Below are 18,405 nucleotides of genomic sequence, written 5' to 3'. Positions count from 1 at the left end.
GCATGTGGGCATCAGAGCGCCAAGCAGAGACAATGTGTCAAGTACAAGTGCTGCGGGACTTGGTCAGTCGGCGACTCAACGCCGCCGTCGAGGAAATATTTCTCATGTTTGAAAAGACGATAGCGGAATACGAGCAGGAACTTTCTCGAACAAAAGAGGAGAACGTGCGACAGCGTCAGCTCCTGGACGCTGTTTTCAAGAAAAACACAGCAGGTTTGTTGACTTCTCACTCCTGCATCTTTACTAACTTCACATTGGAGCATTAACGTCAAAAACCACTTGGAAGACCTTTACTGGGTGGAGGAAGTAAGATAGTTTGGCCATGGAAACCTAACTTATAGTTTATTTGGAGGAATGTGTGTAAAATGTTATTTCTTTCTTTAGTTTATTTGGAACATGAACACACTTTCAGCATAATACGTCACACAATTCCATATAATTTCTCTTTACATCATGTCCAAAAAGTGTTTTTGGGAAACTGTGAACATCCAGACTGTTTAAAGGGGAACATTATCACAATTTCAAAAGGGTTAAAAACAATAAAAATCAGTTCCCAGTGGCTTGTTGTATTTTTTGAAGTTTTTTTCAAAATTTTACCGGTCTCGGAATATCCCTAAATAAAGCTTTAAAGTGCCTTATTTTCGCTCTCTGCGAAGACACTGGCCATTTCCCTGTGACGTCACACAGTGCTGCCAATGTAAACAAACAATGGGAATACCACAGCAAGATATAGTGACATTAGCTCGGATTCAAACTCGGATTTCAGCGATTTAAGCGATTCAACAGATTACGCATGTATTGAAACAGATGGTTGGAGTATGAAAGTATTGAAGAAGAAACTGAAGCTATTGAGCGAATTCATAGTCATAGCATGGCCGAATAGCTGCGTTAGCATCGCCGGTAAAATGTGCGGACCAAACGATCAGGACTTTCGCATCTTTTGACACTGGAGCAACTTAAATCCGTCGATTGGTAAGTGTTTTTTTCGCATTAAATGTGGGTGGAAGGAAACGTAATATAGTTGCAAATGCATCTACAGGTTATCCATACATCTCTGTGCCATGTCTGCTTTAGCACCGCCGTTAATAGCATGTTAGCGTCGATTAGCTGGCAGTCAACATCAACAAAACTCACCTTAGTGATTTCGTTGACTATCGTTGCAAATGCATCTGCAGGTTATCCATACATCTCTGTGCCATGTCTGCCTTCGCATCGCCGGTAAAATGTGGAGACACTCCGGCACATTCAATGGGGGTCTGGCGGCAGATTTCTTGCCACTTTGGCATCTTCGGACCAGTGGTGCAACTTGAATCCCTCCCTGTTAGTGTTGTTACACCCTCCGACAACACACCGACGAGGCATGATGTCTCCAAGGTTCCAAAAAAAGTCAAAAAAACGGAAAATAACAGAGCTGAGACCCGGTGTTTGTAATGTGTTGAAAATGAAAATGGTGGGTGTGTTACCTCGGCGACGTCACATTCTGACGTCATCGCCTCCAGCGAGATAAACAGAAAGGCGTTTAATTCGCCAAAATTCACCCATTTAGAGTTCAGAAATCAGTTAAAAAAATAGATGTTCTTTTTTCTGCACTATCAAGGTATATATTGACGCTTACATAGGTCTGCTGATAATGTTCCCCTTTAAGGTGCAAAGCTGAAAAGCCAGCATACAAACCCTTTATTTATTGAATCAAAAATAATGAAATTCCACGACATAGTGGATTCGCAAACAGCTAAAATGATACACAAAGCAAACTATAACCTGCTAGCCTGGAATGTACAACAATTCTTCTCAAAAAAAGAGGAGAAATATAATCTTAGAGAAAAATTGAATTTAAAACATTTGTATGCATGTACAACACTTAAGACCTTCAGTACATCTGTATGTGGAATTCAATTATGGAATGGATTAAGCAAAGCAATCAAACAATGTACTAATATGATCCACTTCAAGGAAATCTTCAAACTTAAAGTGTTTATAAATTTAAAAAAAAAGAAGAACTCTGATAAACATTCAGAATTTATTTCATCCATCCATCCATAAGTTAGTTTTTTCTAAATAATTTTACTCATCTCACCATATGAAGTGTAACTTACTTTACCGAGTATTATTTGTTTATTTTAATTGTGATTACTTATGGATTATATTGTGAATAAATTGAGAACAGGAAGTGAACAAAAGTTTTAGCAAGAGTTAGTGCTGCAAGGGCATCAGGGTATTTGCTCTGTTATATTTATGTTGTGTTACGGTGTGGATGTTCTCCCGAAATGTGTTTGTCATTCTTGTTTGGTGTGGGATCACAGTGTGGCGCATATTTGTAACAGCGTTAAAGTTGTTTATACAGCCACCCTCAGTGTGACCTGTATGGCTGTTGACCAAGTATGCCTTGCATTCAGTTGCGTGTGTTAAAATCCGTAGATATTATGTGATATGGCCGGCACACAAAGGCAGTGCCTTTAAGGTTTATTGGCGCTCTGTACTTCTCCCTATGTCCGTGTACCACTCCGTATAGCTGCGTTTTAAAAAGTCATAAATGTTACTTTTTCAAAATAATTTTACTCATCTCACCATATGAAGTGTAACTTACTTTACCGAGTATTATTTTTTTATTTTTATTGTGATTACTTATGGAGTATATTGAGAACAGGAAGTGAACAAAAAGTTTTAGCAAGAGTTAGTGCTGCAAGGGCATCAGGGTATTTGTTCTGTTATGTTTATGTTGTGTTACGGTGTGGATGTTCTCCCGAAAATGTGTTTGTCATTCTTGTTTGGTGTGGGATCACAGTGTGGCGCATATTTGTAACAGTGTTAAAATTGTTTATACAGCCACCCTCAGTGTGACCTGTATGGCTGTTGACCAAGTATGCCTTGCATTCAGTTGCGTGTGTAAAAATCCGTAGATATTATGTGATATGGCCGGCACACAAAGGCAGTGCCTTTAAGGTTTATTGGCGCTCTGTACTTCTCCCTACGTTCGTGTACCACTCCGTATATGTTGGGAACTCGCATGGCTGCAGTTGTGTGTCCCCGATGATGCAAAAATCCAGGAGAGTTGAGTGAAGGTAAGAGGAATTTAATTCAGAACTCATAAGAAAACAAATAAACATAAAGCAGTCTTGCATAGTAAGTTCACCAAACATAGATTTATCTTCGAGCACTGAGGAGTGCTCGAGTGAAATATAAATAGGCAGTAGTTTGATTGACAGCAGGTGTGAACCGCTGCCAATCGACGAAAAGAGAAAAACAACAGCGCTCGTGAATAAAACAGGAAATACAACAAAGTAAGAGCACTGAACAGGAAGTAAATACAAAAACACGAAAATTAACAGAAATAAAGTGACAGATTGTCACAGTATAGCTGCGTTTTAAAAAAGTCATAAATGTTACTTTTTGAAACCGATACCGATCATTTCCGATATTACATTTTAAAGCATTTATCGACCGATAATATTGGCGGTCCGATATTATCGGACATCTCTGCGATCAACCATGGATGACAAATGGATTAAACAATGCTTGTAATAAGAAGAATACATAATATAGAACATTTACAACACAAGGAACTACAGAGGCAGAAAATAAGTACATAACGTTTAAAAACAAGCTAACTAACATACTACGAACATGCAGAAAAGAATATTACTGAAATAATTAGACAGAAACAAAAAACAATATGAGAGCAATATCGGGCATCCTCAATAGCATTAAAAATGGCACAAAGAGGGATTACCCCCAATTCTTCCCAGACGGAAACATAAATAATGACAACATGAAGGAAGTAGTTGAAAGTAGGGCTGGGCGATATATCGATTTACTCGATATATCAAGTTTTTGTCTATACGACTATATGATGATATTAGTGTATACGTTCTCACGCAGTTGCTTTTAGCTGCGGGCATTACATGACAGACTCTTCTCACTCTTTCTTGTCTCTCCTTCTTACAGAGACATAAAACAAGCGCACCTTCTTACACACGTCACGTGTGCGACATCACACGCTCCCGCGGAGCAGACAGGTAGCGACATGGTAACATTAGCTGTGATGCTAACGGTGCGGTGCGGGTGGTAATGCGAGAGAGAGAAGGTGTGAATCTAGTAAGAAATGAAGGAAGAATTAATTCCAAAGAAAAACAGCACGGGCTCCATTGTCTGGCGGTGGTTTGGCTTCAAGCGGGAAAATGTTGAACATTTATGCGGCAAAAGCGTCGCTACAAAAAGTAGCAGCATTGCAAATTTGTAGCATCATTTGAAAAGTCACCCGCTAGAGCAGGGGTGTCAAAGTCAAATACAGAGTGGGCCAAAATTTTAAACGGAACAAAGCCGCGGGCCAAGGTTGAACAAATTAACCTTTTAATAGGGACCCAAAGAAGTTTTGCATTAAATATTGAACAAGCATGGCTTATATAACTTTAGTGACATGCAAAATCCAGTTTCAAATAATAATAATAATAATTGAAAAAATATCAATGGCATATCAAATAAAATTTAAATTAAAATGCTATGCCTTTTTTTTCTATTTGCAATCTTCTGAGGTAAATATCAAATTTTTTCCACAGGCTAATAATACATTTGAAAATAAAATAACAATAATGATTGAACCAAACATTCAAGCCTTGAAGTAGCAAGAGAAAATGCATGAATAAAACGTTAATTATTGGTCAGCTTGCTGGAAGTTTCCCGGAAGAGTTAGTGCTGCAAGGGGTTCTGGGTATTTGTTACATTGCGGATGTTCACCGGAAATATGTTTGTCATTCTTGTTTGGTGTGGGTTCACAGTGTGGCGCATATTTGTAACAGTGCTAAAGTCGTTTATACGGCCACCCTCAGTGTGACCTGTATGGCTGTTGACCAAGTATGCCTTGCATTCACTTGTGCGTGTGTGTAAAAGCCACAAATATTATGTGACACGCTGTTAGTAAGGAGGAAAAGCGGACGTGACGACAGGTTGTAGAGAACGCTAAAGGCAGTGCCTTAAATGCACGCCCCCAATATAGTTGTCCAGGTGGAAATCGGTAGAAATTCGGGAGAATGGTTGCCCCGGGAGATTTTCGTGAGGGGCACTGAACTTCGGGAGTCTACCGGGAAAATTAGGAGGGTTGGCAAGTATGAGTATTAGCGGTGAATGCGGTGTTACTGCGGCACCGACGCTGTATAACACCGGCGGGCCAGATCTAATGCTAAATTGATATTGCCTCAAGGGCCAAATTAAATTACACGGCGGGCCACATTTGGCCCGCGGGCCAGAGTTTGACACCCATGTTCTACAAGGATAAGATATTTGATGTTCAAATTCATAAACTTTATTTTTATTTTTTTGCAAATAATAATTAACTTAGAATTTCATGGCTGCAACACATGCCAAAGTAGTTGGGAAAGGGCATGTTCACCACTGTGTTACATCACCTTTTCTTTTAACAACACTCAATAAATGTTTGGGAACTGAGGAGACACATTTTTGAAGCTTTTCAGGTGGAATTCTTTCCCATTCTTGTTTGATGCACAGCTTAAGTTGTTCAACTGTCCGGGGTCTCTGTTGTCGTATTTTAGGCTTCAAAATTTTCAATGGGAGACAGGTCTGGACTACAGAAAGGCCAGTCTAGTACCCGCACTCTTTTACTTTAAAGCCACGCTGTTGTAGCACGTGGTGTGGCATCGTCTTGCTGAAATAGGCAGGGGCGTCCACGATAACGTTGTTTGAATGGCAGTATATGTTGCTACAAAACCGCCATTAATGGTGCCTTCGCAGATGTGTAAGTTACCCATGCCTTGGGCACTAATGCACCTCCATACGGGACGGCGTGGCGCAGTGTGAGAGTGGCCATGTGCAACCCGAGGGTCCCTGGTTCAAATCCCCACCTAGTAGCAACCTCGTCACGTCCGTTGTGTCCTGAGCAAGACACTTCTCCTGATGAGTGCTGGTTAGTGCCTTGCATGGCAGCTCCCTCCATCAGTGTGTGAATGTGTGTGTGAATGGGTGAATGTGGAAGTAGTGTCAAATCGCTTTGAGTACCTTGAAGGTAGAAAAGCGCTATACAAGTACAACCCATTTATACCGTCACAGATGCTGACTTTTGAACTTTGCGCCTATAACAATCCGGATGGTTTGGTACCATGGTACCATGAATTGATTAACGTGGACCCCGACTTAAACAAGTTGAAAAACGTATTCGGGTGTTACCATTTAGTGGTCAATTGTACGGAATATGTACTGAATTGTGCAATCTACTAATAAAAGTATCAATCAATCAATCGATAAATCAATCAAAGGTTCTTTTCCTCTTTGTGGACACAAAGAGGAAAAGTGTCCACAGTTTCCAAAAACAATTTGAAATGTGGGCTCCTCAGACCACAGAACACTTTTCCACTTTGCATCAGTCCATCTTAGATGATCTCGGGCCCAGAGAAGCCGGCGGCGTTTCTGGATGTTGTTGATAAATGGCTTTCGCTTTGCAAAGTAGAGCTTTAACTTGCACTTACAGATTTAGCGACCAACTGTATTTAGTGACAGTGGTTTTGTGAAGTGTTCCTGAGCCCATGTGTTGATATCCTTTAGAGATTGATGTCGGTTTTTGATACAGTGCCGTCTGTGAGATGGAAGGTCACGGTCATTTAATGTTGGTTTCCGGCCATGCCGCTTACGTGGAGTGATTTCTGCAGATTCTCTGAACTTTTTGATGATATTATGGAGCGTAGAGGTTGAAATCCCTAAATTTCTTGCAATTGCACTTTGAGAAACGTTGTTCTTAAACTGTTTGACTATTTGCTCACGCAGTTGTGGACAAAGGGGTGTACCTCGCCCCATCCTTTCTTGTGAAAGACTGAGCATTTTTTGAGAAGCTGCTTTTATACCCAATCATGGCACCCACCTGTTCCCAATTAGCCTGCACACCTGTGGGATGTTCCAAATAAGTGTTTGATGAGCATTCCTCAACTTTATCAATATTTATTGCCACCTTTCCCAACTTCTTTGTCACGTGTTGGTGGCATCAAATTCTAAAGTTAATGATTATTTGCACACAAAAAAAAATGTTTATCAGTTTGAACATCAAATATGTTGTCTTTGTAGCATATTCAACTGAATATGGCTTGAAAAGTATTTGCAAATCATTGTATTCCGTTTATATTTACATCTAACACAATTTCCCAACTCATATGGAAACAGGGTTAATGTTAATATTTATGGAATATATTCTGAATACATTGAGAACAGGACGTGAACAAAAGTTCTAGCAACTGCCATGTAAAGGAAAAGGAGGTAGGATTAAATAAGCTCTGGTTCTTCCTACTCCTTTTCGAACATGTTGAATAGAGAAACCGTAAATTGTGATGTATCATGTTGTGTGTGTGCATGGTCCAAATAAACACAAACTCAAAACTCTAGTCGGTCTCAGTCCCGGCGCATTTGTGGCTTTTTCAACAATTTTGTGCTATCGAGGTAGGGCTGGGCGATATTGCCTTTTTTTAATATCTCGATATTTTTAGTCCATGTCACGATACACCATATATATTTCCATATTTTACTTTGGCCTTGAATGAACACTTGATGCATATAATCACAGCAGTATGATGATTCTATGTGTCTACATTCAAACATTCTTGTTCATACTGCATTAATATATGCTACTTTTAAACTTTCAAGCAGAGAGGGAAACCCCAACTAAAAGTGTATTTATGAAACAGTTATTAAGCAGTGGCACAAACATTCATGTCATTCCCACAACAGAAAGTGCAAGATTGGCTGAGACATTTTAAAACAAGCTATTAGTGCACTTTTGTGCATGATGTCACTGAGATGAAATATCAAAACAGCACTAACATAAAGTGCACTTTTTGCCACTATAATGTTTTAAAACAAAAAAAAGTGCACTTTTGTGCATGATGTCACACAAGATATTTCAATAGGTGTCAAATAAAAAATGAGCTGCATATTAGGAAACCCATTAACCCATTTTCTACTGCTTATTCCCTTTGGGGTCGCGGGGGCGCTGGTGCCTGTCTCAGCTACAATCGGACGGAAGGCGCTGTACACCCTGGACAAGTCGCCACCTCATCGCAGATAAAAGGAAAACAAATATTGTATGTCCTTCGCAATGTGGTGGGTTCCTGCGGATGTTATCTCCTTCTGTTTTTGACTATTTTTTTTCATACGGTGTTGATGTGGAAATGGTTGCCTCTGCATTTTTTTGGTGTGGCACCGGCCGGAGATGTTGACATGCGGAGTTTCAAGCACTCCTTAATCTCTAGCGGGTGACTTTTTAAATGATGCTACAGCAGGGGTAGGGAACCTATGGCTCTAGAGCCAGATGTGGCTCTTTTGATGACTGCATCTGGCTCTCAGATAAATCTGAGCTAACATCGCTTGACACGATAAGTAATGAATAATTCCACTTGTTAAAAATAACATTCAAAATACAAAACATTCTCATGCTTTTTTATGCTCAAGAAGTTGCGTTGATGGTAAGAAGTAATTTATTTATTATTGGCTAGTGTGGGGCTTGCCCTCCTGAGGGTTCTTCAGACCACCAAACACCGACATGAGAGCCTTTTTCAAGGTTACAATATTGTTTTATTTTTCAATAAGTCTCTCAGTTGCTTTCCAGCAATTGTCTTTTTCTCTTTTGTTCTCGCTCGCGCTTTGGCTCCAGTTTCAACCCCGTCTCTCCTCCTGGCTGCTGCTTATAACAGAGCGACAGGTGATTCGATAACAAGGCCTAGACGGGCCACCCACGCACCTGTCGCTGATTTCGAGGCCGGTCCTGGCACACTCTGCTTCGCTGCAGGCCCGCAGGCCACGTCCCCTCCACAGTTAGCATCAGAATAACAATGTTATTCCAAAGAATAAGAGACTTATTATACTCTAGAACTGTTGGTCTTACTTAAAAATGCACGTGTTTAGTTGTGTTCAGTGTTAAAAAATTTTTATATGGCTCTTACAGAAATACATTTTTAAATATTTGGCTTTCTTGGCTCCCTCAGCCAAAAAGGTTCCTGACCCCTGTGCTACATATTAGCAGTAATGGAACTTTTCGTAGCAAAGCTTTAGCCGCATATTTTAAAAATGACGGTTGTTTGTGAATGTGAGTGTGAATGTTGTCTGTCTATCTGTGTTGGCCCTGCGATGAGGTGGCGACTTGTCCAGGGTGTACCCTGCCTTCCGCCCGATTGTGGCTGAGATAGGCGCCGGCACCCCCCGCGACCCCGAAAGGGAATAAGCGGTAGAAAATGGATGGATGGTTGTTTGTTTGACATCTTCCCGCTTGAAGCCAAACCACGGCCAGACGATGGACCCCCTGCTGTTTTGGGAATTAATTCTTCCTTCATTTGTTATCAGATTCGCACCTTCTTTCTCTCGTATTACCACTCGCACCACAGCTGACGTTACCCATGCCGCTACCTCTCTGCTCCGCGAGGGCGGATACGTATGTAAAATACTGTCTTGGTCTGTATATTGTACAGTATTTTGTATTTCTATTTTTTTGTATATTGTACAGGATTGCTTATTTTTTCATTGGATTATTGTCTGTTTATTTTAATTGTTAGTTTTTTCCTTTATTACTACCTCTTGTGTTATTTATTTCACCCCATATTTGTTCCCACTACCGCATCTTAAGTTGGAGTCTTTAATCTCGTTATATGCAAATATAATGACAATAAAGTAGGGATGCACCGAAATGAAAATTTGTGGCCGAAACCGAAGCCGAATAAAACTTAAACGCTTGGCCGAAGGCCGAATACCGAATAATGAATGCTGTTTTTAACAATTTTTTTTATATTTCATAAATAGCCTAGAATAAATATTTAGACATGTTTTTCAAATAAAGTATTTTTTTATTGAATATTGACATTTTTTTTAATATTCCAGTAGCCTTTGCTTTTCATAAAAAGCACAAAGTTTTTCATTTATATTAGGCCTTCAAACAAAACATGCATTCCAAAAAAAAAAGTGCATTAAAGTGGATAAACCCACAACAAATGAATTATTGTCCTTTTGGCAAAAGTCTGCTTAGCCACAGTAGATATGCTAATAATGTAAACAGAAGGCTTAAGTAAATCTCAATTAAGTGTGTGCTTGTAACCTCATACACTTATACAGGTAGCCTACACAACAGGCTAATAATGTAAACAGAGGCCCCACTAAATCTCAATAAGTGTGTGCTTGTAACCTCATACACTTATACAGGTACACAACATATCCCAACGTCACCGCGTCAAAAAATTGCGTCACACGCCTCTATTTGGCCTTGTTTTTAACTCATTCCACCGAAGGCCGAATGTGGCTTTTTTTGCCATATTCGGCCGAATATATTCGGTTACCGATTAATCGGTGCATCCCTACAATAAAGTCTATTCTATTCTATTCTAAGAAGGTGCGCTTGTTTTATGTCTCTGTGAGGAGAGACAAGAAAGAGTGTGAAGAGCCTGTAGTGTAATGCCCGCAGCTAAAAGCAACTTCGTGAGAACGTATACTCCAATATCAATCAATCAATCAATGTTTACTTATATAGCCCTAAATCACTAGTGTCTCAAAGGGCTGCACAAACCACTACGACATCCTCGGTAGGCCCACATAAGGGCAAGGAAAACTCACACCCAGTGGGACATCGGTGACAATAATGACTATGAGAACCTTAGAGAGGAGGAAAGCAATGGATGTCGAGCAGGTCTAACATGATACTGTGAAAGTTCAATCCACAATGGATCCAACACAGTCGCGAGAGTCCAGTCCAAAGCGGATCCAACACAGCAGCGAGAGTCCCGTTCATAGCGGAGCCAGCAGGAAACCATCCCAAGTGGAGGCGGATCAGCAGCGCAGAGATGTCCCCAGCCGATACACAGGCAAGCAGTACATGGCCATCGGATCGGACCGGACCCCCTCCACAAGGGAGAGTGGGACATAGGAGAAAAAGAAAAGAAACAGCAGATCAACTGGTCTAAAAAGGGAGTCTATTTAAAGGCTAGAGTATACAAATGAGTTTTAAGGTGAGACTTAAATGCTTCTACTGAGGTGGCATCTCGAACTGTTACCGGGAGGGCATTCCAGAGTACTGGAGCCCGAACGGAAAACGCTCTATAGCCCGCAGACTTTTTTTGGGCTTTGGGAATCACTAATAAGCCGGAGTCCTTTGAACGCAGATTTCTTGCCGGGACATACGGTACAATACAATCGGCAAGATAGGATGGAGCTAGACCGTGTAGTATTTTATACGTAAGTAGTAAAACCTTAAAGTCACATCTTAAGTGCACAGGAAGCCAGTGCAGGTGAGCCAGTATAGGTATATATGTATGTATATATGTATATAAAGGTATATACAGTATAGGTATATATGTATGTATATATGTATATAAAGGTATATACAGTATAGTATAGTATATGTATGTATATATGTATATAAAGGTATATACAGTATAGGTATATATGTATGTATATATGTATATAAAGGTATATACAGTATAGGTATATATGTATGTATATATGTATATAAAGGTATATACAGTATAGGTATATATGTATGTATATATGTATATAAAGGTATATACAGTACAGGCGTAATGTGATCAAACTTTCTTGTTCTTGTCAAAAGTCTAGCAGCCGCATTTTGTACCAACTGTAATCTTTTAATGCTAGACATGGGGAGACCCGAAAATAATACGTTACAGTAATCGAGGCGAGACGTAACAAACGCATGGATAATGATCTCAGCGTCTTTAGTGGACAGAATGGAGCGAATTTTAGCGATATTACGGAGATGAAAGAAGAATATCACCATATAGTCATTTTCTATATCGCACAGAGACAAACCCGCGAAATATCGAGTACATCGATGGATGTACGGTGTGGTTATGAAATCTTGAACATTAATGTGGTGACCGAAATATAGTCTCAGAATGTCTCATGTGACTGAGCTGGACTTTTCATGTCTTTGTCCTTTTGTGTCCTGCAGACGTCTTTGAAGAGCGTCTTCTCCCTGAGCAGCGGGAGGAGCCACGGCCCCCCCAGGTTAAAGAGGAAGAGGAGGAACACGTCATCAGTCAGGAGGGAGCGCGTCTTGAAGCCCCGGAGGAGGTCGATGTCACAGAGGTGCCATTAACTGGTGTCCTTGTGAAGATTGAAGACGAGGAGGTCACAGGTGAAAGTGAGCAGGGGAGAGAGGCGGAGCCTCCGAGCAGCAGCTTAACTCAACACACGACAAGGGAAGCTGACGGAGACCACTGTGGAGGATCACAAGCAGAAAAGCTCTTAGCGCCGCTATCAGACATTGACGAGACAACATCACTCTCTCCTGACAGCGACGACGACGACTATGGCGCTTATAAGACATGTCAGGCTGGCACCACGCACTTGAAATGCTCTTTCTGTGACAAAACCTTCAATCACCGCGGCAACCTGAAAGTACACATGAGAACGCACACGGGGGAGAAACCCTTCATGTGCTCAGTTTGCACCAAAATATTCTCCCGGAAGTCAAGTTTGAAAATACACACGAGAATACACACCGGCGAGAAACCTTTCAAGTGTTTAATCTGCGGCAAAGGTTTTGTGCGGAAATGGGACGTGAAAGTCCACATGAGGACACACACCGGGGACAAACCTTTCATATGTTCAGTCTGCGCCAAAGGTTTCAAACACAACGTGGATCTGAAAGTACACATGAGAACGCACACTGGAGAAACACCGTTCATGTGCTCAGTTTGCAGCAAAACGTTCACCCAGAAGGCAAACTTGATCAAACACACGCGCAAGCACACCGGGGAACTTCCTTTTCTATGTTCAGTCTGCGGTAAAGGTTTTACACACAACGGCGAGTTGAAACGACACATGGGAAAACACACGGACGCGTGCGCCATGACGGGTTCTCTTATGAGTGTTTAAAAAAGACACACGTGGTGAGAATAGCAGCAGCAAATCAAGCTGGGACTTTCTAACACCATCACCCCCGTACAACATGTGTGACATCATTGTTGTGTGTGTGTGTACACACCCTTTTTTATATGCTTTTACCATTTATAGATAGATTTGTTAGATTGGTACTTTTATCTCAGTCATGTACATACAATTGTTTTTAATCATGTGTAAGCTCAAGTTTGTTCATTTTTCCTTTTTTGATCCACTTTATAAAGCGCACTGGTAAGAATCAATCAATCAATGCTTATTTATATAGCCCTAAATCACAAGTGTCTCAAAAGGCTGCACAAGCCACGACGACATCCATGGTTCAGAGCTCACATAAGGACAAGGAAAAACTCACAACCCAGTGGGATGTCAATGCGAATCAAATATTTATTTGTATATCCCTAAATCATCAATGTCTCAAAGGGCTGCAATAACCACAAGGACATCCTCGGTAGTGCCCACATAAGGGCAAGGAAAACTCACCCTAGTGGGACGTCAGTGACAGTGACAATGATGACTAGGAGAAACCTTGGAGAGGACCGCATATGTGGGAAAACCCCACCCCTAGGGGAACGAAAGCAATGGATGTCGAGCAGGTCTAACATGATACTGTCCATAGTGGATCCAACACAACCGTGAGAGTCCAGTCCAAAGTGGATCCAACACAGTAGCGGGAGTCCTGTCCTTAGTGGAGACATCAGGAAACCATCCCAAGCGGAGGCGGATTAGCAGCGCAGAGATGTCCCCGGCCGATACACAGGTGAGCGGTCCATCCTGGGTCCCGACTTTGGACTATGAGAAACCTTGGAGAGGTTGTGTGTGTGTCCAACGCCTCTAGGGGAGACCGGATGCAATGGGTGTCGAGTGGGTCTAACAATATTGTGAAATTCCAGTCCATAGTGGATCTAACATAATAGTGAGAGTCCAGTCCACGGTGGGGCCAGCAGGAGACCATCCCGAGCGGTCACGGGTCAGCAGCGCAGAGATGTCCCCAACCGGTGCACAGGCGAGTGGTTCAACTCCGGGTCCCGACTCTGGACAGCCAGGACTTCACCCATGGCCACCGGACCTGTGCACCCCCTTCCACAAGTAAGAGGGGGGCAGAAAGGAAAAGAAACGGCAGATCAACTGGGGTCTATTTAAAGGCTAGAGCAGGGGTAGGGAACCTACGGCTCTAGAGCCGGATGTGGCTCTTGTGATGGCTACACCTGGCTCTCAGATTAACTTTAGCTGACATTGCTCAACACGATAAATAATGAATAAATCCGCTAGTAATCACAGTATCAAAAATAACGTTCAAAATATAAAACATTCTCATGCATTTTCGTCCATCCATCCGGTTTCTACCGCACCTGCTCGGTTGGTAGAGTGGCCGTGTCAGCAACTTGAGGGTTGCAGGTTCGATTCCCACTTGTGCCATCCTAGTCACTGCCGTTGTGTCCTTGGGCAAGACACTTTACCCACCTGCTCCCAGTGCCACCCACACTGGCTTAAATGTAACTTAGATATTGGGTGTCACTATGTAAAGCGCTTTGAGTCACTTGAGAAAAGCGCTATATAAATATAATTCGCTTCACAATTCACTTCACTTGAAGAAGTCGCATTAATGGTAAAAAGGCCACAGGGAAGACCCAGGACACGTTGGGAAGACTATGTCTCCCGGCTGGCCTGGAAACGCCTCGGGATCCCCCGGGAAGAGCTAGACAAAGTGGCTGGGGAGGGGGAAGTCTGGGCTTCCCTGCTTAGGCTGCTGCCCCCGCGAACCGACCTCGGATAAGCGGAAGATGATGGATGGATGGACAATCGGCAAGATAGGCTGTAGCTAGACCGTGTAGTATTTTCTACGTAAGTGCTTAAACCTACAGTCCAGTGCATCAAACTAAATGAGCAGGTTGGAAACATCTTTGTGTGCAAATAGAAAGAACAAGGCCTGTTGGAAAGGTATGGAGAACGCATACAAACACGGGAGGAAATAGGAGGGAGTGGGACAGCCGTGTGTTGTCAGCAGAACTGTGGAAATGGTGTCTCCTGGGGAGGCAAAATAGTGAGGGTTGTCCTTGACCAGATATCTCGATCCCTTGGTTCATTGTTGTAAAATGTTCATCACATTCACACGTTCATTAAAGGGGAACATTATCACAATTTCAAAAGGGTTAAAAACAATACAAATCAGTTCCCAGTGGCTTGTTGTATTTTTTGAAGTTTTTTTCAAAATTTTACCGGTCTCGGAATATCCCTAAATAAAGCTTTAAAGTGCCTTATTTTCGGCTCTCTGCGAAGACACTGGCCATTTCCCTGTGACGTCACACAGTGCTGCCAATGTAAACAAACAATGGGAATACCACAGCAAGATATAGTGACATTAGCTCGGATTCAAACTCGGATTTCAGCGACTTAAGCGATTCAACAGATTACGCATGTATTGAAACAGATGGTTGGAGTATGAAAATATTGAAGAAGAAACTGAAGCTATTGAGCGAATAGCTATTGACGCTATTCATAGCCATAGCATGGCCGAATAGCTGCGTTAGCATCGCCGGTAAAATGTGCGGACCAAACGATCAGGACTTTCGCATCTTGTGACACTGGAGCAACTTAAATCCGTCAATTGGTAAGTGTTTGTTTGGCATTAAATGTGGGTGGAAGGAAACGTAATATAGTTGCAAATGCATCTACAGGTTATCCATACATCTCTGTGCCATGTCTGCTTTAGCACCGCCGGTAAATAGCATGTTAGCATCGATTAGCGTAGCATATTAGCATCGATTAGCTGGCAGTCAACATCAACAAAACTCACCTTTGTGATTTCGTTGACTATCGTTGCAAATGCATCTGCAGGTTATCCATACATCTCTGTGCCATGTCTGCCTTAGCATCGCCGGTCAAATGTGGAGACACTCTGGCACATTCAATGGGGGTCTGGCGGCAGACACTTTGGCATCTTGGGGCCAGTGGTGCAACTTGAATCCCTCCCTGTTAGTGTTGTTACACCCTCCGACAACACACCGACGAGGCATGATGTCTCCAAGGTTCCAAAAAATAGTCGAAAATATCAGAGCTGAGACCCGGTGTTTGTAATGTGTTGAAAATGAAAATGGTGGGTGTGTTACCTCGGCGACGTCACATTCTGACGTCATCGCTTCCAGCGCGATAAACAGAAAGGCCTTTAATTCGCCAAAATTCACCCATTTAGAGTTCGGACATGGGTTAAAAAAATAGATGGTCTTTTTTCTGCACCATCAAGGTATATATTGACGCTTACATAGGTCTGCTGATAATGTTCCCCTTTAAAGATTTGATTAATTTATGATGGTTCAGGTGTGATTCACTACAACACCACACTGGATTCCAGTTCATTGAAATATCACAACTAGGGCTGGGCTATATGGCGTTTTATTAATATCTCGATATTTTTAGGCCATGTCCTGATACACCTTATATATCTGGATATGTTGCCTTAGCCTTGAATGTGTTGCGATCCGCTACTTGGATCACCACATGTTATTGTTTATACTTCCAGTTGTTGTATCACTCCGTCATTCTACCCTCTTACTTCCTGTTTAGTCTGTCACCATGGTTTGATCCCATTGGTCCCACCTGCTAATCACGGTTTCTGCACACCTGTCACTTTTGATTACTTCCCTGTTCAAGCCCGTCCCTTTTCATTATTCTTTCTGGGTTCATAAATTTGCTTTCAACACAATGAGTTACGCCTGCACTCTATGCCATTTGTTCATTCCAGCTCTCATGCTTGATGTTTTTTTTTACTCTTTTACGTGCCTACGTGCCAGTTTTAGTTCTCATTGTGTATATCCTAGCTTTTATGCTAGCGTCTTTTGTTTGCCTTTTCTTAGCTCCAGTATTTTTGTTTTCTAGCATTATTTGTTATTCAAATAAATAGTTAAACCTTACCTTTGCTGTGTTCTATTTCAAGGGAATCGAACAGACGTAACAGAATGAACTCTTGATGCATACAATCACAGCAGTATGATGATTCTATGTGTCTACATCAAAACATTCTTCTTCATACTGCATTAATATATGCTACTTTTGAACTTTCATGCAGAGAGGGAAACCACAACTAAAAGTGTATTTATTAAGCAGTGGCACAAACATTCATGTGAAGTGTGAAGTGAATTATATTTATATAGCGCCTTTCTCTAGTGACTCAAAGCGCTTTACATAGTGAAACCCAATATCTAAGTTACATTTAAACCAGTGTGGGTGGCACTGGGAGCAGGTGGGTAAAGTGTCTTGCCCAAGGACACAACGGCAGTGACTAGGATGGCGGAAGCGGGAATCGAACCTGCAACCCTCAAGTTGCTGGCACGGCCACTCTACCAACCGAGCTATACCGCCAATACAGAAAGCGCAAGATTGTCAGAGACATTTTAAAACAAGCTATGGGTGCACTTTCGTGCATGATGTCACTAAGATGACATATCAAAACAACACTAAGTGCACTTTTTGTACAGAATGCAACTACAATAGTTAAAAACAAATAAAGTGCACTTTTTAATAAGCAACTAATTAATGGTGAATATGTTCCCCCTACTAAAGTGTTACCATTATTTCTTAGCTATTGTATATAAACCCCCCCCAAAAAAGGCACAACATGATACTTAATAAGTACTTAATGACTAATTAAGAGTCAATATGTTACTAATTTGCATGTTAATAAGCAACTAATTAATGGTGAATATGTTCCTCCTACAAAAGTGTTACCATTATTTCTTAGCTGTCTATCCGTGTTGGCCCTGCGATGAGGTGGCGACTTGTCCAGGGTGTACCCTGCCTTCCGCCCGATTGTAGCTGAGATAAGCGCCAGCGCCCCCCGCGACCCCGAAAGGGAATAAGCGGTAGAAAATGGATGGATGGATGTATATTAACCTCCCGCCCAAAAAAGGCACAACATGATACTTAATAAGTACTTAATGACTACTTAAGAGCCAATATGCTACTAATTTGCATGTTAATAAGCAACTTATTAATGGTGAATATGTTCCCCCTACTAAAGTGTTACCATTATTTCTTAGCTATTGTATATAAATCCCCCCCAAAAAGGCACAACATGATACTTAAATAGTACTTAATGACTAATTAAGAGCAATATGTTACTAATTTGCATGTTAATAAGCAACTTATTAATGGTGAATATGTTCCCTATACTAAAGTGTTACCTTTATTTATTAGCTATTGTCTATAAACCCTCCCCCCCAAAAGGCACAACATGATACTTAATAAGTACTTAATGGCTAATCAAAGGTCAATATGTTACTAATTTGCATGTTAATAAGCAACAAATTAATGGTGAATGTGTTCCCCGTACTAAAGTGTTACCATTATTTCTTAGCTATTGTGCATAAAACCCAAAAAAGGCACAACATGATACTTAATAAGTACTTAATGACTACTTAAGAGCCAATATGCTACTAATTTGCATATTAATAAGCAAGTAATTAATGGTGGATATATGTTCCCCGTACTAAAGTGTTACCATTATTTCTTAGCTAT

General features: G+C 41.4%; 2 protein-coding genes across 2 annotated transcripts in view; both read left to right on the top strand.

Annotated features, from left to right (window-relative positions):
* The window catches only part of LOC133555228 (oocyte zinc finger protein XlCOF8.4-like), a 15,738-nt gene extending 261 nt beyond the window's left edge, over positions 1-15,477 (top strand). The window contains exons 1-2 of the mRNA XM_061904864.1: positions 1-213; positions 11,942-15,477. The exon at positions 1-213 is cut by the window's left edge and continues 261 nt beyond it. Of these exons, the coding sequence (XP_061760848.1) occupies positions 3-213; positions 11,942-12,870 (1,140 nt within the window). The 5' untranslated portion in view covers positions 1-2 and the 3' untranslated portion in view covers positions 12,871-15,477. The remainder of the gene's footprint in view (positions 214-11,941) is intronic.
* Positions 1-18,405, top strand: part of LOC133553184 (zinc finger protein OZF-like) — an 839,429-nt gene that overhangs the window by 97,059 nt on the left and 723,965 nt on the right. The window lies entirely within an intron of this gene.

This window comes from Nerophis ophidion, linkage group LG01, assembly GCF_033978795.1.
Source record: "Nerophis ophidion isolate RoL-2023_Sa linkage group LG01, RoL_Noph_v1.0, whole genome shotgun sequence".
Taxonomy (NCBI): Eukaryota; Metazoa; Chordata; class Actinopteri; order Syngnathiformes; family Syngnathidae; genus Nerophis; species Nerophis ophidion.
Note: the sequence above shows the minus strand (reverse complement) of the source record. Positions and strands in the feature narration are given on the sequence as shown.